Source organism: Callithrix jacchus, chromosome 16 (genome assembly GCF_049354715.1).
Source record: "Callithrix jacchus isolate 240 chromosome 16, calJac240_pri, whole genome shotgun sequence".
Lineage (NCBI taxonomy): Eukaryota > Metazoa > Chordata > Mammalia > Primates > Cebidae > Callithrix > Callithrix jacchus.
In genome coordinates this window covers 30461631-30487219 of record NC_133517.1, presented here as the reverse complement: position 1 = coordinate 30487219, position 25589 = coordinate 30461631, and the positions used below count along the sequence as shown (strand labels likewise).

Genomic DNA, 25589 nt, shown 5'->3' with positions numbered 1-25589 from the left:
TATATTATATATTCAATCTTCAGAAGAAAAGATACCTGGCACAATAAAAGATCAATAAAAATCTCAGGCTTTAAATCTTACTCCCTCTGTCTTTTAGCACATACTCTTTCCACTGTGTTCTTTTCCACTTGTGTTTGTCTGTTCACTCTGGCATTTTTATCATACCCTGAGACATTTTCAAATGATAATTTCTTAGGAGAAATATTTAGAAATAGAAGCAAAGGGCTTTGTTTTGTTTCCTCAAAATATAAACCTATTATTAGAATATAATTCATGGTATGGTATGAGAAACATAGGTTTTGCTTGAGTTTGCTTCCAGATTTAAGTAGAAAAGAAAGAAAATGACATTATAAAGAATTTTATATCTTTTTTTGTGAAAAAGATAATCTGTAACTATGGATTGTGAAGGCAATATATGAAAATCAAATCTTTTTCAAACAGTGCTCCAGAGTTGCCTTAGAATATATAATGCCTGAATTCAAAAGCATGATACAGCATGGGTTTTTAAAAAAAATAGTTGTTTAACATTTTGAAGGGTATAACATTTGATAGTTTCATACTTTGAATTTAAGTAAAGGAACAATAACTTCAACCTTTTGTGTATAAGAATAAAGAACACTAAAAAATGTGCAGTTTAAGTTTAGACATTTCAAATAGTCCTCTAATTACTTGAGAGAGTACTAGAGTTTTTTTTTTTTAATTAGTTTAGTACTATTTTAGGGATTTTAAATGGAAGAAAATCTTGAGTGTCTTTGTAAATGAATTGCATCTTTTGCAGGCACAGATGACTTTCACAGCATTATTTTCATCCCCGTGGCAGCTTCACAATATGTGGCCTATGGAGAAAATGGCAAGTAGGTAGATGATGAGTAGGGGAAAATGGTGGAAGGTGCAGCAACAGTAGGAAAGAAGTATTCCCCAAGGCTTGCCTGAAAACAGCTACTTTGTGAAGCTCCAAAATTTATGTAGCAAAATGTCTTAGAATGCTGCAATAGGAGACACAATTTACCACCCCTCATGTAGCCAGGAGAAGGAAGCAAGGATGAGAGGGAGAAAAGGAAGGGGAAAGGGGAGTAAGGAAAATTCCTCTAATCTTCACTACCCTCTGTCTCCTTAGCACAGAGAATTCACCCATTGCCACATCAATTCCGGTAGTCCCTCTAGAAAAGGTACCATTCCCTCTTCTCTGCCTGCTGAGCCATTTCTTAAGGCTGCCTTCAGATGTTATATCTTCTCTGTAGCTTTTTAGCATTCCTTTTGTTCTTCTTTTTGTTCTCATGGTACTCTATGTATGAGAATGTTTGAGTGAGTATAGTATATGTATATATCTATATATAGTATAATATATATATATCTATACTATATCTATACATATATCTATATCTGTATACTATATATATACTATAGATATCTAGATATATATGTATTATAGTTATTTGCCTCTGAGACTGCATTTGGGTATTCCTCATTCAGTTTCTATTTCATGTAAATGCATACAGTTTCCTATAAGAAACACAGTTTGTAATCCTCCAGGAAGTCTGTGTCAGTCAGTCAAATTACCTGGTTGATTATAGTTTCTGGTATATCTGCTGCCCAGGAATCAAAACACAGGTCTCGATTAACTTTCTACAAAGCAAGGATATGGACTAGGGATCACTAAGGTCTCCTATATCTCCACAATGGTGTCATTATATGATTCTAATCCATCACTAGAAATGTATTGTGAAATAGTTAATTAATGTTTGTGGAATGCTTAGAGAACTTTTAATGAGAAGTAGATATTTGTGGTTTGTGCTAATGAATAAATGTCTTATGAACCCTTTTTTTTGTAACAACCACGCATTGGAAAAAATGTGCTGTCAAGAATAAATAGCAATCTGGTGTAATTTGTTTACTACTCAACAAAATTTAGCTTTTAAAAACAAGAATCAGTATAGTGGCTTTAGAAACCAGGACTCTGTGCATGTAAATACTTGTAATAAAGGAAAGCAGCAGCAGTGTATAATTTTCATAATTTTTCAAAATATTTTAAATATGATAGCAACTTTTTACTCTTACAGCTTAGCCATGAAGGAGGCAAGGCCAGCATTCTTATACCCTAGGGAAGCTAAGATTTAGAGAGATTAAAAGCTCATTTATTTCTTAAATAAAAATGTATTGAGTGCCTATATTTGAGTATAACAAATGAAGGTGCAGTGGTGAGTAATTTACCCTACTTGACTTTGATAGTAGGGAAGACAGATTTATAAACAAACATATTATCTGATAACATAGTTAATTATGGTAGAAGCACAGAAGATGGTGCAGATAACTCTGAGGTGGTGTTTAGTGAGCCTTTATAGAAGAAGTGGTTTTTAAATCATTTTCATTAAGGAATAAGTAGAGGCATTTGCCAGATGAAGGGGAGGAGGTGAGCAGAAGGATCTTGAAATTAAAAGAGAATGAACATATGTAAAGACCCAGAGTTATGAAAGAGCCTGCACATTTGAAGAACTGCATGAAGTTCAATGCAGCTATAGCATTCTCATCCAATGTAAATATGAACACAAATATGCAATTTAAATTTTTCTAATAGCTATATTACAAAATAAAAAGAGACAGGTAAAATCAATGAAGACACATTTTGTTTAACCCAGTATATCTGAAATATTTATGTTTTTCAAATTAAGTCTTTAAAATCAAATCAGGTGAATATTTTACACTTATAAAACATTTCAATTTGTCTTCTTTCTTTTCTGTTCTTTTTTTTCTACTTCTTTTTTTTTTTAGAGACTGGATCTCACTATGTTGCCCAGTCTGGTCTTCCTGCCTCAGTCTCCCAAAGTGCTGGGATTACAGGCATGAGCCACTGCTCTCAGTCTAAAACATATCAGTTTGGACTAGATACATTTCAAGGGCTCAATATATATAAGCTTAGCAAAGTATGTGTGTGTATGTCTGTGTTAGAGAGAGAAAGAGAATGAGAATGAAAATGTGTGTGCACTAGATGGAGAGAAGGATAGACAAGGTTGGAGTAGTTGTTGAAGTTAATATTTTTAAAGGCTTTGCATGCTGGCTTATTTTAGAATGTTTTCTTATAATTTAGTAGTTTATGATTGTGCTTCTCATATTATCTGTGGTGAAGGAACAATTTTGAAAACTTTGAATTTGTTACAGATTAATGCTTTTACAAAATAACAAATTAGAAAAGTGAAATTAAAAAGACATATAAAGAGAAGCACTATTTTTTAATCATTAAATTTGACAGATGTTGTCGTAGTTTATATTGTGCTGCTATAACAGAATACCACAGACTGGATAGTTTATAACTAAAAGAAATTTATTGGTTTATAATTCTAGAGGCTAGTGTAATGGTTACTGCCGAGTTTAAAATGAGGAAACTGAGGCCAGTATAAGCACAATCAGATGCCAATTTATTTATCTCCCTGGCGAGGTTCTGTGGTCCTAAGGAAAGGGGGCCAGAGAAGTCGTGCTTGACTTCTCAGGGAAGGGGGTTTTATGGGGGTTAGAGGGGGGCTGGCCTAGGATGCATGGGGTGGGCTGCCATTGGGTAAGGCTTGGCGGGATTTCTTCAATTTTCACGGGTTTAGCTGTATAGTTTAGTGCTGAGAGTACACAGTTTAGTGCTGAGGTTCAAATGCATAGCTTGGTGCGGAGAGTGCATAGTCTAGTGCTGAATATAGACCTGGGGGCAGAATGCAGAAGTGGGAGAGGGGAGCCTGCATGGAGGAGCCAGATGCTGAGTAATGTGTTCTGCCTGATAAACTGTTATCAGGCTTAGAGAGGGGTGGGTGTTTTTCATCCGGCTCTTAGCAAGGCTATCGGCCTTACATCCCGACCTTTTTGATGACACTGGGTGATGTTTCTTTCTGACTACTTCCTGCTGAATGGGGGAGGAGTCGGGAGGTCAGTTGGCCAGTGCTTCAGTTGGGATCCGGATGTACGGGGGAAGTAACATCGGTTTACGGCTACCCTGGAAATTTCTCTTATGCGGGCTTGTAAAAACCTGAGAAGGAAAGGGGCTAGCATTAGTAATAGACAAACTACGATGATTGGGGTGATAATAGGAGCTAGCCAGGTGAGTATGGGAGACTGCCACCAGTTAAAAGAGGAAGCTGGTGCATTTTGCTTCCTTAGGAGGTCTTCTTGGAGGCGATAGAGGGTGTTGACATTTTCCTCCACTAGGCCTGTTTCATTGACGTAATAGCAGCACTGCTCCTGAAGAAATAAACAGGTACCTCCTTTTTCTGCCATTAGTAGGTCTAGGGCCCATCGGTTTTGGAGAGTTACCTGCGCCAGTGTAGTAAGTTGTCGCTGGAGTGAGGCTAAAGAGGCGGCTGATGCTTCAATAGCCACACGAAGTTTGTCTTCTAGTTGGGCAGCTGTATTGACACTGTAACCCATGGCACCACCCCCTATTCTGGCTGCTGCAAGGGAAGATGCTAGAGAGAGACTTCTTATTATTGGGAGAAAGACTGCCCGTTTGTCCTGGTGATTAGGGGACGGTGCAATGAGGGACTAGAATTCTACTTCTAGGTCAGAATGACAGTGGGTAATAAGGAAAGCATACTTTGAATCAGTATAGATATTCACTCGCTTTCCCTGTGCTTACATGAGAGCCCAGGTTAAGGCAATGAGTTCTGGCTTTTGTGATGTGGTTCCATCAGGAAGGCAGCGGGTCTCAAGGGTGGCTGAGTCTGTGACCACGGCATAGGCTGCCTTTCGCTGTCCCTCAGCTGTTATTAAGGAACTCCCATCTACATATAGAGTGAGGTCTGGGTCAGATAGAGGAAGGTCTGTTAGGCCTTCTCGGGGTTTGGTAAGTGTATTTGTAAGTTCGGGACAGGAGTGGGCTGGGGAGGGAGAGTGAGACGGAAGAGGAAGCAAAGTAGCTGGGTTGAGTGGAGAAGTAGTATGGAGGCTGACTGAAGGATTTTCAATGAAGAGCAGATGAAACTCCTGTAAGCAGGAGGGTCCTAGGTGTGCAAGGATTTGTAAGAGAGAAGGTCAGTTAGCCGATGAGGAGAGAACACTGAAATAGGCTGGCCTAAGATGAGCTTCAGAGATTCCTTGATCAGCTCTGCAGCCACTCCTAGGGCCCGCAGGCAAGGTTGCCACCCTCTGACAGTAGGGTCAAGCTGTTTTGATAAGTAGGCTACTGGATGATACGTGGGGCCTAGGGGTTGGGTTAAGACCCCCACTGCTATTTCCTGTTTTTCATCCGTGAACAAGTGGAAAGGGTGATTAAGATCTGGCAAGTGAAGGGGAGGTGCTGTGGACAGGGCAGTCAGTAAGGCTTTAAAGGCTTGTTTAACAGCCCCTGGATGGGAGAGAGGTCCTGTGGGGGTGTTTTTAGCTGCCACATACAGGGGCTTTGCCAGGGTGGCAAAATTGGGAACCCAGTGTCAGAAAAATCCTACAAATCCTAAAAAGGAGAGGATTTCATTGGCTGATTCTGGGGCTGTGGTGCCAGTAACGCCTTCTGGTGGTCCACAGTTAAATCCCTAGTTTGTGGAGTAAGGCAGATGCCTAAGTAGATGGCTGAAATAACTGACAGCTGTGCTTTGGAGGGAGAAACTCGGTAACCCCTAGACTCAAGAAAATTAAGGAGAGCAGCCGTGTGCTGCTGTGACATGGAAAGAGAGGGGCTGCACAGCAACAGGTCATCCACATATTGTAAGAGGAGGCTGGGCTGAAGTGGCAAGATCAGCTGCCAGTGCTTGTCCAAAGATGTGGGGGCTATCCCTAAAGCCCTGGGGCAGGACTGTCCAGGTCAGCTGTTGTGACAAGTTAGAGTCGGGGTCAGTCCAAGTAAAAGCATAGAGGAAGTAAGAGTCAGGAGAAAGGGGAATGGTGAAGAAAGTGTCTTTGAGATCAAGGACTATAAAATGGGAGGTGTTAGAGGGAACATGGGATAACAAGGTGTAAGGACTGGGAACTCCTGGGTGGAGGGGTACCACTGCCTCATTCAGCTATCTCAGGAGAGAAAGGGGGTTGAGGCAAGGGGTCGTGACTGGATGTGTTGCTAGTTAAGGCAAGTACTAGGAGACGGGTAGAAGATGGGGTTGACTGTAGGGGACTAGTGAGTTGGAGGGTAGGCCCTAGAGTCTGGAGGATGTCTCATCCTAGTAGGGGGACTGGGCATGAGGGTATGATCAGGAAGGAATGTGTAAATAGAGGTCCCTTCAGGTTGCAGGTTAGGGGACGGGTCCCATTGGGGTAGGAGGACTTCCTGTCAATTCCCATGACTGAGACCTGGGAAGGTATGCTAGGTCCTGAGTAGGAAGGCAATACAGACCAGGTAGCCCCCATATCGACCATGAAAGAAATGGACTTACCCGCTACCTGTAGTGTTACTCTGGGCTTTGCAAGGGTGATGGGGGTCCCCGAGTCTGGGCCGCTTCAATCATCCATGAGGCCGAGGAGTTCAAACGAAGGGACTGCATCCTTTGGACCAGCTTGTCCCCAACATGGAGGTGTGGGGGTTGAGCCCATAGTCCAGAGCGGACAGTCGTCCTTCCAGTGTCCAGTTCACTTGCAGATTGGACAGGGTCCAGAAGGCAGACATGGACAGGGGCACTGTCAAGCCCAATGTCCCTCCTGGCCACACTTGAAACGGGGCCTGGGCAGGACCTTGGAAGGAGCCTAGGAAGGTCCTGGAGGACTTTTTGGAAGGAACTTTGAGGAGCTCTTTGTGCCAGGCACTGGGTGAGCTGCCGGCCTCAGGGCTGCTACAGTAGCTTGGGTTTGGAGGCTTACCTGTTGCTGTAGATAGGCCTGGCAGATGGCCTCAGCCTTTTCCTCTTGGCCATTAAAGACTTTAAATGCTATGTTTACCAGGTCTCGTATGGGAGTTTGCGGTCCCTCCTCTGCCTTTTTTAGTTTCTTTCTGATGTCTGGTGCTGACTGGGAGATAAAATGGGCAGCTAAGAGGGTGATGGGCAGCTAAGAGGGTGGTCTCAGCAGGGGAGTCTGGGTCTAATCGGGTGTGAAGAACCATAGTGTTGGTTAGTCGGTCAAGGAAGGCAGCTGGGTTTTCAGTGGGACCCTGAGTTATTTCATGCAGCTTATCATAATTAATTACCTTTTGAGCTGCGTCTTGCATGCCTGCTAGGAGGCACCGTAGCATCTGGTCTCGGTGGTGGTGGCCATCTTGGCCAGCTTGATAGTCCCAGTTAGGTTCGGCTGCAGGGACCACCACCACACCTACTGGCATCTGAGGCTCAGTGAGATGCACTTGATTAGCGTGTGCTCTGGCTGCCTCAAGGATGCAGCCACACTTATCAGGAGTAAGGGTAGAGGAGAGGATTACATAGGTGTCATGCTAGGTTAGGTCATATGCCTGAGTGAGGTAATGAAATTCCTTGATATAGGCAGTAGGATTGGCAGAGAAGGACCCTAAGCATTTCTCAATGGTGGACAGATTGGCAAGGGAGAAGGGGACGTGAACCCGGAGAACACCCTCTGTTCTGGCCACCTCACAGAGAGGACAAAGGAGGGAATGGCTGATGCTAGGAGTGCCATGTGAGCGGGTGTGGGCATTAACAGGAGAGGCCACATCAAGACTCGGAAGTGGAGGGGCAGGAGGGGATTGGGTGCAAGCTGGAGGAGGATGTGGGGGGCAAGCTGGAAGAGGAGGAGGAGGGGGGATGTTGGGGGCAAACTGGAAGAGGAGGAGGAGGAGGATGTTGGGGGCAAACTGGAAGAGGAGGAGGAGAAGGGGGGTGTTGGGTGGAATTGGAAGAGAAGGAGGAGGAAGAAGGGATTGGGTGGAAACTGGAAGAGGAGGAGGAGGAGGAGGGGGTTGAGGGTCTTTGTATGGCGGGGTATTATTGGGTATGCTAGGTATTCCCAGCAGGGAAAGTTCTTCAGTCAGATTGGGGTCAGAAAAAAAAGAGGAGGAGGCCGGTGAAGGGGCCGAGGGCAGAGTGGGAATGTCTTTGGCCAGGAGCACCTGGGTGGTACTGCAAGAGGAGCAGAGGTTGAGACGGGAGCAAAGGTGCCAGAAAGCTTGAATATAGGGAACGTCTGCCCACTTCCCATTTCTCTGGCAAAAGTTGTCTAAATCTGTCAGGACCTTGCAGTCAAGCGTGCCTTCTGGAGGCCACTTGGAACGGTTGTCCAGGGGATACTGTGGCCAGGCTACAGTGGAGAGGAAGAACAGCATTTTCTTTTTTATTGAAAGACCCAGCTTGGGTAGGCTTAAAACTAGGCACCCAGCGGTGACTTAGGGTTACGGCAGGATCCCGGTTGCCCATAATTAGCTAGTTAAATATGGGGGTGAGGTACTACACCCAACACGGACAAAAGAGCTATTTTCCTGGAGGGGGTGGCTGAGAGCTTACAAGCTGCAATGAATACAATGAGAAAGAAGATAAAGAGAGATAAGGCTAGAGCTATCTGCCACATGGGAGATTTTGAGGAAGTGACAGGAACAGGGGTAGAGGGCGAGGTTTTAGTGACAGGGGAAGTGACAGGGAGAGAGGCAGAGAGTGAGGTTTTAGTGATGGGGAAGTGACAGGGTGAGAGGCAGAGAGTGAGGTTTTAGTGATGGGGAAGTGACAGGGAGAGAGGCAGAGAGTGAGGTTTTAGTGATAGATGAAAAGTAGAAGGAAAAAAGAGAACAGAGTTATCTCTAGAGGTAAAAAGTCAGTGAAGGTCCCCTGTAGCCAGTGGTCCATTACCCACTGTAAGATATCTTCTACCTCGAGGGAGGCAGGCCTGAACCACTGTATGTCAGCCAGCAGGAGCCTGATGAAGTTGGCAAACTTACAGTAAAGACAGCACCACGTATAGGTTTGACGAACGAAGGGTGGGTGTCCCCCGGATGGGAGACCAGTCCAATGCCTGCCCGGCCACGTCCCCAGAGGGATATTTCAGGGGTGTCTTGGCTAAAGTGTACCCGTATAACCCCCGGGCCTGATCACCTCAAAACTTTTGGTCCTGAGGTGAATCACTGTTATGCCTTATGATGCCCCCATGGAACCGCAGGTGGAGGCCCACTCAAGCCCCGTAGCCATTAGGCCGTGGGACTACACATAAACTCACTCAGTCACTCACTCAGTCACACACTCACTCGGGAACAGAAAGGAGGAACTATGAGTACTTAGGCGGGAGTTAGCTTGTCAAAGGGCTGATTTGGGACTAAGAGCCAGGGTCTGGTCCAGGTCCTGAGTAGGGCCTGGAGCTGTAAATGGGGCTTCTTATTACCCAAACCTCACTCACTGCTGCAGAGATGATCGGAAGGCATCCTGGACTGCACTGCTGAACACCAGAGAGGGTTCAGGAAGATGGGGACATCTCCCTCAGGTTCCTGACCCCCGGCAGACCCCTTATGGGGAGAGGACAAGAGTGTAGGGACGTCTGTTCTATGCTCAGGTCCTCAGAATGGAACCGGGTTCCCGGGCCCACGGCGGTAAGGAGTCCCTGACACGGCCGCAGTTACAGGCAGGGAGTCCACAGAGCAGGCAGCAGGAGAGGCTATGGGCGACAGAAGTCTTACCTCACGGCGGAGTGGTTTCCTGGTCTGGCTTTAGGTGGAGGAGTCAGTTTCCCCCAGGAGGGTCAGTTTCCCCCAGGAGTGGGTCTTACAACTCCTCCCGGGTTTTGGTACCACTTGTAATGGTTACTGCTGAGTTTAAAATGTGGAAACTGAGGCCAGTATAAGAACAATCAGATGCCAATTTATTTATCTCCTGGGCAAGTTTCTGTGGTCCTAAGGAAAAGGGGCCAAAGAAGTCACGCTTGACTTCTCAGGGCAGGGGGTTTTATGGGGGTTAGAGGGGGGCTGGCCTAGGATGCATGGGGTGGGCTGCCATTGGGGAAGGCTTGGCAAGATTTCTTCAATTTTCATGGGTTCAACTGTATAGTTTAGTGCCAAGAGTGCACAGTTTAGTGCTGAGGTTCAAATGCATAGCTTGGTGCTAAGAGTGCATAGTCTAATGCTGAATATAGACCTGGGACAGAATGCAGAAGTGGGTGAGAGGAGCCTGCATAGAGGAGCCAGATGCTGAGTAATGTGTTCTGCCTAACTGTTATCAGACATAGAGAGGGATGGGTGTTGTTCATCCAGCTCTTAGCAAGGCTATCGGCCTTACAGCTAGAAAGTCCAAGATTGAGGGGCCACATCTGGTGAGAGCCTTTTAGCTGCATCAAAACTTTGTAAAAGGCATTATATGGTGGAAGGGCAAAAGAAGGAGAGAGAAAAGCAAGAGGGGGTAAATTCATTCCTGTGAAAAAGAAATCATTCCCTCAATAGTGGCATTTGTCTATTCATGAGAGCAAAGCCATCATGATCTAAACACCTCTTAAAAGTCCCATCTTTCAAGACCATTACAATAGCAATTAAATTTCAACATGAATTTGGAGCGACAAAGGTTAAACCCACAGTATTCCCCTCATCATGTTTTCCTTACACACAAAAGACATTTATTTCATCCCAATAGCTCCAAAGTCTTAATTCCTTCCAGCACCAACTCAAAAGTCCTAAGTCCAAAGTCTTATCTAAATCTGATACAGGTAAGATGCAACACAGTTCATTCTGAGACAAACTCCCCTCTAGTTGTCAGCCTGTGAAATTGTTTAAGTTATCTATTGCCACAATACAATGATAGGTATAGCATAGACAGGTATAGCATAGACATTCCCATTCCAAAATGGATAAATAGGCAAGATATTGTGTGTGTGTGTGTGTGTGTGTGTGTGTGTCTTACTTTAACAGAATACTACAGAGTAATTTATAAAGAATGAAAATGTATTGGCTTATGGTCCTGGAGGCTAAACAGTCCAAGATAGAGGGGCCATATTTGATGTGGGTCTTCTTGCCACATCATAACACAGCAGAAGAAGGGCAAAGAGGGGATGAGAGAGATCAAAGAAGGCACTAACCCCCTCCTGCAATAATGATATTAGCTTATTCATGAAGGTAGAGCCCTCATGCCCTGAATACCTTTTGAAATTCTGACCTTATACTACCATCACAAAGGCAGTTACATTTCAATGTGAGTTTTGGAGGTGACAACCATTCAAATTATAGTGGACATACAGTTTATATAAAAGTATCTAAACAAGTGCTAGCCACTAGAACTTTCTGTCATGATAGGAATGTTCTGTTTATGCTGCTCAATATTATAGCCTTAGCCACATGTAGCTATTGAGTATGTGGCTATTGTATATGAGAAAATTAATCCTTAGTTTGATTTAATTTTAGTTAATTTAAATTGAAGTGACCATATGAGACAATTGATTACTATATTGGACAGCACTGAATACATTCACTCTTAATCTCTGTATTTACCTATCATGTATTAGTGAAAAACAGTGTGTGGACTGGCATTGGCCCACAAACCATGCTTTGAGTAGCACTGTTTAAAACATGGACTCTAGAGCTAGAAAGCCTTTGTGTGTCTTTGGCAAATTGCTTAATCTCTTGGTGCCCCAGTTTCCTCATTTGTAAAATAAAGGTAATAATAAACTACCTCATAGAACTGTTGTGAGGATTAAAGCACTAATGAATGTAGCATATTTAGCACAAGGTCTGGCACATAGCATGTACTATATAAATGTTTCCTATTATTGTTATTATTATATTTATTCTGTAGGTAGCAGATATCAAACAGTCAAATGGTAACAAAACCCAGTCTTTTGATTAATTGTCTGCTTTTTGCAGTAGTTTAGCCTTCTTCATTTTAAAAATATACTACATTTTCTGGCATATAGTGACTTTTAATAAATATCTTTTGAACATAAGCATAGAGTACTTTTCAAGTACAGATGAAGAAGCAATTATTTTCCTGAAGGGGGGATTAGTAAAAGTATTGAGAAAAGATGACAGCTGAGAGGGCCTCAGTGGGTAAATCTGACAGGCAAAGAGGAGAGAACACATCTGGCAGAGGGAGCATGGACACCCATTTGGAGTATACTCTATTTAGGAGACCATACAGCAGGTAACACTGTCTTAGCTCTATCACTGCTACCACCGCTTCTTTTTCTCCTTCCCAGCTCTTTTCTTGATTTATCCTTTTAGCATATTTTAAACAGGATTAATAGGTAACATGTGATTCTACAGTTTTACGGAAGGTCAATCATTGCCTCTTTACTTGTCCATTCCTTGGAGTTATGGTGCCTGATTTGATGGTGGATGTTGGGCAAAGGTTGGGAAGAGAAGGGGAATGCTGCTTGAAAAGCAATCCCTGGGTTATGGGCAGATAGCTGTGAGATTCTTTTCCCCTAAAACATAATGTTTCTTATTTATGTAGATTATCATAACAAGAACACCAACTGGAAAAAAATGAAGTTTCTTATCTTCACATATTTTGGTGTTGTTCACCTTTTATCCCTGTGCTCTGGCAAATCTATATATAAGAATGGCATCTCTAAGAGGACTTTTCAAGAAATAAAAGAAGAAATAGCTAGCTATGGAGATATTGCTAAAGCAATAATCAACCTTGCTGTTTATGGTAAAGCCCAGAACAGATCCTATGAGCGATTGGCACTCCTGGTTGATACTGTTGGACCTAGACTGAGTGGTTCCAAGAACCTAGAAAAAGCCATTCAAATTATGTACCAAAACCTACAGCGAGATGGGCTGGAGAATGTTCACCTGGAGCCAGTGAGAATACCCCACTGGGAGAGGGGAGAAGAATCTGCTGTGATGCTGGAGCCAAGAACTCATAAGATAGCCATGCTTGGTCTTGGCAGCAGCATTAGGACTCCTCCAGAAGGTATTGTCTTTTCAGTTTGATTTGTATTTTATTAAAGTAATGTCACTTGGTGTAATTGAGTATGATATGCATGATTCGTGTATTATAATTTGGATAATTTCCTATTCCATTGGCTTAATGAATTCTCTACCCTTTTTTGTCCTCCCAGTTTTTACTTGTTTCTTTTCTGAAAGAAAACTGATCACGTTGGATCACTTTTTAAATGTAGGATCCATAGCCACTGGTCCATGATACTTATCAGCTCTCTCAGTCTGTAATTACTATCTAGTGAAGCATTAGCATCCTTCTATAGATAATTGAGATATATATAAACAGCGTACAAAAACTATGACTTCTTCCAAGTGGTCCCAGTGTGAATAATTTTTTATAATTAATGAAATAGAGAATACAACTTTGTACTCTGAATTGATTAAATTATTTTTATAGAACCTGAGTCTTCTAATGCAAGGAATTATCCAAGATTGAGTTCTGCCTTTACTTATAAGCACCCTGGATCAGCTTTATCAGATAATATACAGTAAATGCCCAGATCAGGGATGTATAACCAGTCATCAGGCAGCTATCAGTTCACCTTGAATGTATCCATGGGCTAATTTCCGGTGGCAGAAGAATGAATTTCTGTTCTTTCCACTTTCTTGAATGCCAAGCGAAAGGCCCAGTGAGGAAGTAGATTGTCAGTTTAAAATATTATTTATCGAAATATAGTTCACATACTACAATGTTCACCCATTTAGAATGTACAAGTGATTTTTAGTGTATTCACAGAGTTGTGCAACCACCACATTCTAACTGTAGAACATTTTCATCACCGCAAAAAGAAACTCTGATCATTTGTGTCATTCTCCAGTCTATCTATATCCCAGCCCTAGGAAACCACTAATCTGTTCTCTGTCTTTATGAATTTACTTATTCTGGGCAATTTACAAGAATAATATACTATATGGTCTTTTCTGAATTTTTTTTTTCATGTAGCATACTGTTTCCCAGGTTCATCTATGTTGTAGCATGTTTTGATATTTCATTCTTTTTATTGCTGAATAATATTCCATTTTATGAATGTATCACATTTTATTTATCCATTCATCAGTTGATGGACATTGAGATTGTTTTCACCTTTTAGGTATTATGAATAGTGCTGCTATAAACATGCAATCACAAGGTTTTCATGTGAATATTTGTTTTCATTTATCTTGGATATATACCCAGAGGTAGAATTGCCAAGTTATATACCAGCTTTATGTTTAACTTTATGAGGTATTGCCAAACTGTTTTGTGACTGCACAGTTTTATGTTACCACTGACAATATAGTATAATTTTTTTCATATACTTGCCAACACTTGTTATTATTGGTCTTCTTGGTTATAGCTATTCTAGTAGGTGTAGAGTGGTATCTCATTGTGGCCTTGATTTGCATTTCCCTAATGACAAGTGATATTGAGTATCCTTTCATGTTACTCCCCATTTGTTTATCTTCTTTGGGGAAATGTGTATTTAAATTCATTGCCCTGTTTTTAATTGGAGTATTAGTTTTTTATTATAGAGTTTTAAAGTCTTTTTTTATGTATTGTGCATATAAGTCCCTTTTCATATATTTGATTTACTAATGTTCTCTCCCATTCTGAGGATTGTCTTTCCTCTTTCTTGATGGTAATATTTGCTACAGAAATATTCAAGTTTTGATTTAGTCCAACTAATTTATTTTATTTCTTTTGTTGCCTGTGCTTTTGGTGTCATAGCAAACCATTGCCTACACCATGCTCACAAACATTTACTACTCTATTTTCTTCTAAGAATTTTATGGCTGCCATTCTTACATTTGTATCTGTGAATTAATTGCATTAATTTCGGTATATGGTGTAAGATAAGGCTTCGGCTTTCTTTTTTTAAATATGGTCATTCAGTTGTCTCAGCTTCATTTGTTGGAAAGGCTATTCTTTCTCCTTTAATTGGGTACATTATATTAATTGATTTTCAGATGTTAGACAAACCTTGCATTACTAGGATAAATCCCGCTTGATTATGATACATAATCTTTTTTACATGGTGTTTAATTCAGTTTGATAGTATTTTGCTTAGTATTTTGTATTTATATTCTTAAGGATATTGGCTTGTAGTTTCACTGTGCAGTAATGTCTTTTTTTTTTTTTTTTTGTATCAGAGTAAGACTTGCCTTATGAAATCAGTGGCAAAATATCACCTCATTTTCCATTCTTTGGAAGAGATTACAAATGACTGATGTTAATTCTTTAAATTTCTGGTAGAATTCGCCAGTGAGGCCATCTCATTCAGGCTTTTCTTTGTGGGAAGATTTTTAATTATTAATTCAATTTCTTTACTTGTCTAATCAGATTTTTAGTTTCTTCTTGAGTCAGTTTTAGTAGTTTGTGTCTTTTGAGAAGTGTATCTGTTTTAGCTAAGTCACTGTAATTTGTTGGTATACGGTTATTTATAGTATTTCTTATAATTTTTTTTTATGTTTGTAAGGATAGGGGTCTAAATCACTGCTGTCACTTGCTTTCAGACAGAAAAACTTTGTTTAGTTTTTTTCTAGCAGCAAATTCTCTATGCCTTTATGCATCTTTATCTATTTAACCTTCAGTTTTGAAAGATAGTTTTACTGGACATGAGATTCTTGGTTGACAGGTTTGTTTTTTTTTCTTTTCTTTTACTTTCAGCAGTTTGAAAACATCATCCATCCCATGGCCTTCTGGTGTTTTCTTTTCTTTTTTTGAGAAGGAGTTTCACTTTTGTTGCCCAGGCTGGAGTGCAATGGCATGATCTCAGCTCACTGCAGACTCCACTTCCCTGGTTCAAGTGATTCTCCTGCCTCAGCCTCTCAAGTATCTGGGATTACAGGCATGCACCACTATGCCCAGCTAATATTTGTATTTTTAGTAGAGATGGATTTTCACCGTCATGGCCAGGCTGGTCTCGAACTCTTGACCTCAAGTAATCTGCCTGCCTAGGCTTCCCAAAGTGCTGGGATTACAGACCTGAGCCACCATGTCCAGTTTGGACTCCATTGTTTTGATGAGATATCAGATGTTACTGTTTTGGAGGTTTCCTTGTATGTGATGAGTCATGTCTTCTTTATTGCTTTCAAGATTTTCTTTTCATTTTTGGTTTTGATTGTTTCAACTCTAACATATCTAGGTATATATATCTTTACTTTCATCTTATGTGGAGGTTGTTGATTTCCTTGGATGTATAGATTTAAGTTTTTCATCTTTTGAGCAGTTTTCAGCTATTATTTGTACAATTTTTTTTCTTCCCTTTTTTCTTACAGTGTATTGGTGATTTAATAATGTCCCACATTTAAATGCTCATTTTTCTTTATTCTTTAGATTATATAACCTCTATCAATTATCATCAAGCTTACAGATTCTTTCTTCTATTAGCTTAAAGCTACTATTGAGCCTCTATACTGAATTTGTCTTTTTAGTTACTAATTTTAAACTCCAGAACTTCTCTTTGGTCTTTTAAAAAAATAATTTCTGTGTCTTTATTGATATTCTTCATTTGATGAAATGTTGTCATCATATCTGTATTTAGTTCTTTAAGTATGGTTTCTTTTAGTTCTTTGACTATTTTAATAGTAGCTGCTTTGAAGTGTTTGCTTTATCCTACATCTGTGCTCCTTAAAAGACAATTTCTACTGCCTACTTCTTGTTTTCTTGTGTACAGGTTATACTTTATTATATCTTTTTATGCCATAGTTTTAAAAACAGAAAACCTGAATATTTTAAATAATATTTTATGGCAACTCTGGATACTGATTCTTCTTCTTCTTCCCTTTCCCCCATCCATTACTTGGTCATTCATTTGTTTAATTGCTTGACCATACTAACTCTGTAGTGTCTTCTTCTCCTACAGTATTCAGCTTCTGATGTTCCTCTTTAGGTTGTTTTTATTTTTTCTTATTTTTTTTATTTTAGTTGGGTTCCCTAGGAGTCACCTGTAGGTCTGCATAAGCCACTTACTGGTCAAAGGTTATACTTAGGTTTCTTTAGCCAGTTATAGTTTTACTCTTTGCCATTGGATATTTGTGTGGCTTAGAGTCTGTTATTACAACTTAAGGAGTTTATTTTTTACCCCAACTTTGGCCAAGGCCAAATGTCTTGGAAGTTCCCTTTCTAATCACTTCTGAGAGGGTGCAGCCTTGGGCCTGCACACAGCTGTCCAGATTACTAGAAGGCAAGTAATTTTATTTTTAAGCATGGCTTAATAGTATTTTCTCCAGGTTCAGAATAGCTTAGTTTTTAGCTAGTGTTTGCTCAGAGGTTATACTTAAACACCTTGAGTGAGTGAGGCTTCTGCCCTTTGTTGATGGATCTGTGTGCAGCCTGGGAAATGTTTTCAAGTCTGACCTATGTGTTGTTTTGAGTAGGTATAACCTAGGACATGTGTGTAGCTTTTCAACCCCTGGGGTTTACTGGGATCCCAGGAAGACCCTTCCTGGTTGTTTCTTTCTTTAGTTCTTTCTGTTAAAGCTATGGTTGTTCTAACATTTTGCTTGTTGCTAGCAGTATCATGAAGCTACCAGTGCCCCCTTAATTGTTCTTCACCAAGCTCTCTATTATTTTCAGCAACACCCTTAGGCAGGGAATCCTCCATACTCTGCACTAGATAAAGTCACTAACATCAATAAGAACTGTGGAGCTCTTCATCCTTATGGCATCTGCCTTCCCCTGGGAAAGTCTTCATGCTACTGTGAGGGAGCTAGATGCAGTGATAGTGGCATCACCGCCCAGTTTCACCAAGAGTGATATCCCTAGTGGATGATAAGAAGGGAGGAGGTAGCTCTCAACCTTATTAGTCAGCTGCTTCTAATGTGGGATCACTGCCTATGAGTGAACTGGGAAAGGGGTGATCAGGATCCCAGTATTCTTGATGACTACACTTAAGGTGGAGAGTGGAAACTCCATGAGTAGGACTTGGGTAGAGGAATGGTGCCTCAGTCTTCTTAACCTTTTTTGACTAGAGCAGAGGTTCTGCCACAAGGTAATGGAGTTGGAGAATGAGAAACACTGATAGCCTGTCCTTCCAAAGGTGAAACCATAGCCCTAAACTGAGAATTGGGTAATGAGAAAGCTCTCATGTTCTTGTCTGCACTAGCTCAGAAATAGAGTACCTGTAGTAGAGTTTCTGTAACATGGAGCTGGGGGTGAGAGAGGAAAGCAGGTCATGGCCCAGATGCCACAGATTCTTACTGTTCTTGTCAAGACTTGGTAAATTTTCTTTTTTATTTTTGTTGCATTTTAGGTTTAGGGGTACATGTGAAGAATATGCAAGATTGTTGCATAGGTACACACACGGCAGTGTGATTTGCTGCCTTCCTCCCTATCACCTATATCTGGCATTTCTCCCCATGCTCTCTCTCCCCAACCCCCACCCCCTGCTGTCCCTCCCCTATTTTCCCCCTACAGACCCCAGTGTGTGATGCTCCCCTCCCTATGTCCATGTGTTCTCATTGTTCAATACCCACCTATGAGTGAGAACATGCAGTGTTTTATTTTCTGTTCTTGTGTCAGTTTGCTGAGAATGATGGTTTCCAGGTTCATCCGTGTCCCTACAAAGGACACGAACTCATCGTTTTTGATAGCTGCATAACAATCCATGGTGTATATGAGCCATATTTTCCCTGTCCGGTCTATCATCCACAGGCATTTGGGTTGGTTCCAGGTCTTTGCTATTGTAAACAGTGCTGCAATGAACATTCGTGTGCATGTGTCCTTATAGTAGAACAATTTATAATCCTTTGGATATATACCCAGTAATGGGATTGCTGTGTCAAATGGAATTTCTATTTCTAGGTCTTTGAGGAATTGTCACACTGTCTTCCACAATGGTTGAACTAATTTACACTCCCACCAACAGACTTGGTAAATTTTCTTGAATGAATGCTATCCTTTGCTGTATGCCTTTAGAACAGTTTTGAGAGACATTAAATTATTTATTAAAATAATTTTTCCCCCTAAATATTTTGTGGGGTGAAGATCTGCTTAATTACTCATCCTCCCATTCTGGAAGAGGACCTGGGATAGTCAGTTTTGATCTCTGTACGGTTGCATGAATGGGTGGTAGAATTTCCCAAGGTATTAGGGAGCTCCTTAGCTTAGGTTCTATAGTGTTAGTCAGGGGTTTTCTTCAGTTTCCTTCTGTTAAATGCTTACCTATGTTAGACCCTATCTTAAATCCTTCTTTTTAAGCTCTCTCAACTGTCCAATTATCCAAAAAGGATGAGCAGTTTTTTTACAGATGAGAAAACCAGACTCCAAGAGGTTATGTAGTTTACCAAGGGTTGCGCAACTAGTAAGGGGCCGTGTTCAGACACGAAAAACTCAAACTCCAGAGTTTGTGCTTTTAGTTATTAGACTATGTTGCCTCACATACAAATATTTTAATGTTGTTTTCATTTATAAGATGACTATTTTTAACCATCTAGCTGAAGGAGATCTGTTTCAAAAGCTGTTGATACCTGTGCTGTGACAGCAGAATATATTGGTTTCTGCATGGTTTTTTTAAAGAAAGATTTCTTATTCCCTTTTTTTCTCATAGTCATTTATCATTCTATAGCTGAGCCCCTTCTTTGCTGGCTATCTGCCTGGTATTGAGCACTAAGCCAAGTTACTGATTGCTCCTGAGACCTTCAAAACCCAGGGGATGTGAATTTTACTCACCAGAATCTATTCTGGTTTTCCAAGTTCCACTTTTAGCCTACCCCTCATTCCATGGGGCTCGTAAAGTAGATAAACAGTTGTCTGGCAACTGGACTATTTTAGGCTCTGAAGAGACTGGAGGGTTAGGCTAGACCAGGTGTGGAAAATTCCCACAGAGATAGTGCAAAGTTGGCAGAGTGGTGCAGAGCTCATCTTCTAGCCTCTCAGGAAACCTGTTTTCTCACTTTGGCTCACCACTAACTAGTTGTGTGACCTTGGTTGACATTTAATCATCATGGCCTTGATTTTGTGACCTGCGAAATGAGAGATGGTTGGAATTTTGAATCTGTAAGGTCTCCTCTAGATTGGAAAGGGTAATTTTTATGAGAATACATAAGGGATCACTGAAGCTAGAATTCACAAGAGCTGGATTCTGCCAAGTATATGTGATGGAGTTGGATTCCTTGTTTAACCAGATTTTTAAACTTTTTAATTCTAGACTTGAGTATTACAGTATGTATGTTAGTTTATCCACTCTTCTAGACTTGAGTATTACATTATGTATGTTAGTTTATCCATGCGGCATATGGCAGGATTGAGAGCTCTGTGAGTTATCTGTAGAAAGTCCGAAGAAGGCAGATATACAAGCAGGCCAAGTCCAAAGAGATACAAGACAAAACTTACAAGAGAGGAGAAAGTACAATCTCCAATCAATCATGAGATAACATAGCAGATATCAGATTTGAATAGGCCAAGTAAAAGAATGAGAATCAGCAGTCACATCTGGGACAGGCTGACACATGGGCAAGAAAGAGGAACTTGGGCAGACTATGTGGTTCTTTCCCAGCAGATATAACACTGGATCTTCATGGTTTGTGGTCTCTGAGCCCAACACAGCAGGTCATTGAGTATTTATTATTCCTCGGTGGAGACTGACATTTCTACTGAGATACAGGGCTTTGCCAAAATTTTAGGATTGTATCTTTTTATCATGTTTTAGTGTATGTTTTATGTTTGTATTCTATATTACATTATGTTTTATTGTATGTTTTATATTAGTTAGAGGGCTTCTGGAGGCCTGGACTAAGTCTTACCTGTTTCTGTATTCTCAACATCTAGCATCATACTCAGTAAATTGTAGTTACTCACTCAATGTTTGAGGAACAGTGGATTTTTAAGGTAGTTCTTTCCTTGGGGTATTATTCACTTGCACTAAAATAAAGCCTTCTTCCACATTGTATTAGTCTGTTCTCATGCTGCTATGAAGAAATACTTGAGATTGGATAATTTGTAGACAAAAGAGGTTTAATTGACTCATAGTTCTACATGGCTGAGGAGGCCTCAGGAAACTTACAATCATGGCAGAAGGTACTTTTTCACAGGGCAGAAGGAAGGAGAATGAGTGCTGAGCAAAGGGGAAAAACCCCTTATCCTTATAAAACCATCTTGTGAGAATTCACTCACTATTATGAGAACAGTATAGGGGTAACCACCCCCATAATGCAATTAGCTCCCACTGAGTCCCTTGCTAAGAATTGGGTGGGGACACAGCCAAACCATATACATACTGAATGATGATGCTGTTGAGTCATCATTATTTACTCAGAATTTTTCTGATTATAAAATTAATACTTGCTTATTATAGAAAGCATATACATAAATATAAAAATAATAAAAATCATCTGTATTCATCCATTTTCACACTGCTTATAAAGACATACCCAAGACTGGGCAATTTACAAAGCAAAGAGTTTTATTAGACTTATAGTTCCACGTGGCTTGGGAGGCCTCACAATCATGGCAGAAGGTGAAAGGCACATCTCAGCTGGTGGCAGATAAGAGATGAGAGATTTGCAGGGAACTCCCCTTTTCAAAACCATGAGATCTTGTGAGACTTTTTCACTATCATGAGAACAGCATGGGAAATACCTGCCCCCATGATTCAATTGCTTCCCACTGGGTCCCTCTCACAACACGTGGAAATTCAGGATGAGAGTTTGGTTGGGACGCAGTCAAACCATGTCATTCTGACTTGGCCCCTCCCAGATCTCATGTCTTCACATTTCACAACCAATCATGACTTTCCAATAGTCAGCCAAAAATTTAACTCATTTCAGCATTAGCTCACAAGTCCACAGCCTAAAGTCTTATCCAAGACAAGGCAAGTCCCATCTGCCTATGAGCCTGTAAAATGAAAAGCAAGCTAGTTACTTTATAGATACAATGGGAGTACAGGCATTGGATAAATCCAGCCATTTCAAACGGGAGGAATTGGCCAAATCAAAAGGGTTACAGGCCTCGTGCAAGTCTGAGACCCAGCAGGGCAGTCAAATCTTAAAGCTCCAAAATGACCTCCTTTAACTCCATGTCTCACATTCAGTTCAAACTGATGCAAAAAGTGGGTTGCTGTGGTCTTGGGCAGCTGTGTCCCTCCAGGCTGCTTTTGTGGGCTGGTGTTGTGTCTGCAGTTTTTTCAGGCATATGGTGCAAGCTGTCAGTGGATCTATCTTTCTGGGATCTGGAGGATGGTGGCCCTCTTCTCATAGCTCTGCTAGGCAGTGCCACAGTACAGACTCTATGTGGGGGCTCCGACGTCACATTTCCCTGCTGCACTGCCCTAGTGGAGGTTCTCCATGAGAGCCCTGCCCCTCCAGAAAACTTCTGCCTGGATATCCAGGTATTTCCATACATCCTCTGAAATCTATGTGGAGTTCCCAAATGCCAGTTCTTTACTCCTGTGCACTGGCAAGCTCAACACCACATGGAAACTGTTGAGGCTTGAGGCTCACACCCTCTGAAGTCATGGTTCAAATTCTACCTTGGCCTCTTTCAGCCAATGAAGACTGGGACATAGGACACCAAGTCCCTAGACAGCACACAGCATGAGGACCCTGGGCCCAACCCATGAAACCATGTTTTACTTGTAGGCCATCAGGCCTGTGATGGGAAGGGCTGCCTTGAACACCTCTGACATGCCATGGAGGCGTTTTCTTCATTGTCTTGGGGATTAACATTCTGCTCCTCATTAACATTCAGCTCCTCATTATTTATGCAAACTTCTGCAGCCAGCTTGGATTTGTCCTCAGAAAATAGGGTTTTCTTTTCTATCACATTGTCAGGGTGCAAATTTTCCAAACCTTTAAGCTATGCTTCCCTTATAAAACTAAATGCATTTAACAGCACCCAAGTCACGTCTGAATGCTTTGCTGCTTAGAAATTTCTTCCACCAGATACCCTAAATCATCTCTCTCAAGTTCAAAGTTCCACAAATCTCTAGGGCAGGGGAAAAATGCCACCAGTCTCTCTGCTAAAACATAGCAACAGTTGCCTTTGCTCCAACAAGTTCCTCATCTTCATCTGAGACCATCTCAGCCTGCACTTCATTGTCCATATTATTATCAACATTTTGGTTAAAGCCATTCAACAGGTCTCTACTTTCCCACATTTTCCTGTCTTCTTCTGAGGCCTCCATACTGTTCCAACCTCTGCCTGTTACCCAGTTCCAAAGTTCCTTCCACATTTTTGGGTATCTTTTCAGCAGCACCCCACTCTACTGGTACCAATTTACTGTATTATTCCATTTTCATGCTGCTGATAAAGACATACCAAAGATCAGACAATTTACAAAAGAAACAGGTTTGCTAGACTTAAAGTTCCACATGGCTGGGGAAGCCTCACAATCATGGTGGAAGGTAAAAGGCATGTCTCACATGGTGGCAGACAAAAGAAGAGCACTTGTGCAGGGAAACTCCCTTTATTTAAACCATGAGATCTTGTGAGACTTATTAACAGCACAGGAAGTCCTGCCCCCATGATTCAATTACCTCTCACCAGATCCCTCCCGACACAGCCGAATTATATCATCATCTATGATATTTTCCTCTAGAGAGTTGTTGCTATCGTTTCTATTTTTCCTTCTGATATTTTTATATGCATATGTATTTTGCTTTACACATTGTGTTCACACTGCATATAGCTTGTGTCCTTTTATCTTATATATCATGATCATTTAACACATACTAGTAAATTATCTTTTGAAATAAGTTTTAATGGTAACAAAATTTAAATATGCAATAATTAATATAAAGCCTTGTTATTGGAATTTAGATTATTTTCTTCTCTTTTTCTCTTCTTTTAATAGCATGGCTATAAAATCTTTTAATGTACAATGAAGTTTAGACTTTTAAAGGAATATTTTTGTTTTTAATAAATAATATATAAAGGAGGAATTATTTGTATATTCTATGAAGTTGTAGGAGAGTAGCAAAAATTAGCAGTTTCAAAACTGCTTCTATAGATGTAACAAATGCCAATAGAATTCTTAGAAGCTGCTTTATCTCTTAATAGTTTTAGTCATTTAAAAATATTGACACAATAGATATATAAACATTATATACAATGTATATTTTAATGAGACAATGTAAATATATATTACTTTAAATTATTAATGTACATATTGACACATTTATATTCTTGATATATTTTGTTGAATTGTTTTCCAGATTTTACACACCTATTCTCCTATTAGCAGTGTTTCTTCAAAATCCTACACCTTCATCTGCATGAGTATTTCTCCCTAATGTTTGCCAATTTGATGAACCAAAAGTGATATTTTCATATTATTTTACTTTGCATTCCTTTGTTTATTGTTCAGGTTAATATTTTCATATGTTTATTGGAAACATGTTTTTCTTCTTTAAATTATTTGAGCATATCCCTTGCTTATTTTTATTGCTTTAATGATATTCTAATTGAGGAATAATAATTCATTACATACAGATTTTAATTGATTATCCTATTTGATTCAAATTGAGTATTTCAAAAGATATTAAGATGGTTTCTGGAGGGGAGGACTCAAGATGGCGCTGTGAGAACAACCCAGGATTGAAGCTCTCACTGGACACGCGGAGAGGGTGAGTCGGGGATGCATTTCCAGATGGATCTTAGTTGCCCACAGAACGGAGAAATTCCCAGGTATAAAAGAGACGCGGGACACCAGGCAGAGATCTCGGCTGGTGCAGCCGGCAGCCGGTGCGGCTCAAGCCTGCGCCGGAGCACAGAGGTGCTCCACAGCGCTCCATACAAGAGCGCACTGTTATGGGTGCCCTGTTGAACCGGCAAACTGAGACCCAAGAGGGCCGAACTTGAGACTGAATGGCTCTTGAACTGTGACCCAGCCCAGGAAATCCCAGGGACTCAGCATTTGGGGGAGCACAGTGTGACAAACAAAACGGCGATTCCAAACGCTCCTGGTGAAAAGGTTTTTTTTTAAAGCACAGCTCCGTGGGGGAGGGGCATCAGCCATTACCGAGGCAATCAGCCCCTACTGAGGTACATGCCCATTGCTGACGCAGCCTGCCATTGCCGAGGCAACCCAGTACAACAGAGAGACTCCGCCACAGGGCGTAGCCCGTGACAACAGGGCGGAGACCACAGCAGAAGGGCAGAGCCTGCAGCAAAAGGGCAAACCTCACACCAGCAGGGCAGAGCCTCGGCAGGCAAAAAGTGACTAGACTGCCTCCTAGCTGGGCAGGACAGCGAGGCAGACACTCACAAGGAAAGCCCAAACCTGCCCCCAGACAGAGCATCTGAGGAAAAAAAAAGGGGTTTTCTTACGAGTTAGGTTGCAGCAGAACTAAACATAGCAGCCTAGCAGCCCTGAATGAACAACAGAGCTCACAGCTCAGCACTTGAGCTCCTACAAAGTACAGACTGTCTCCTCAAGCAACTCCCTGACCCCTCTATATCCATAAGACTGACATTCGGCAGACATCATCCTGGGACAAAGATAGCAGTAAAAGAAACTGGTAGCATCCCTTGCTGTTCCGCAGCCACTATAGGTACACCCCAGACAAGCAGGGCCTGGAGTGGACCTCAGCAGTCGTACAGCGAAGGGGCTAGACTGGTAGAAGGAAAACCAAGTAACAGAAATACTCCATCATCAACAATCTGGGTGTCCACGCAGAGATCCAATCGAAAAGTCAGCAACTACACAGACGACAGGTGGATAAATCCAAAAAGATGGGCAGAAACCAGTGCAAAAAGGAGGAAAACACCTGAAAGCAGAACACCTCGCCGCCTAGAAAGGACCAAAACTCCTCACCAGCAAGGGAACAAAGCTGGACGGAGAATGACTGTGACGAAATGATGGAATTAGACTTCAGAAGGTGGATAATGAGAAACTTTTGTGAGCTAAAAGAACATGTT

The 25589-nt window shown here is 41.3% G+C and overlaps 1 protein-coding gene across 4 annotated transcripts in view; it reads left to right on the top strand.

Moving 5' to 3' along the window:
* CPQ (carboxypeptidase Q) overlaps positions 1 to 25589 on the top strand; it is a 557221-nt gene that overhangs the window by 130587 nt on the left and 401045 nt on the right. For 3 of the 4 annotated variants that reach the window (XM_035276584.3, XM_078352659.1, XM_078352658.1), the window contains one exon: positions 12258 to 12722. In XM_035276584.3, the coding sequence (XP_035132475.3) occupies positions 12290 to 12722 (433 nt within the window). In that variant the 5' untranslated portion in view covers positions 12258 to 12289. Of the gene's footprint in view, positions 1 to 3925; positions 4079 to 12257; positions 12723 to 25589 lie in introns of those variants that run through there. The other variant, XM_078352657.1, reaches the window with a different exon arrangement.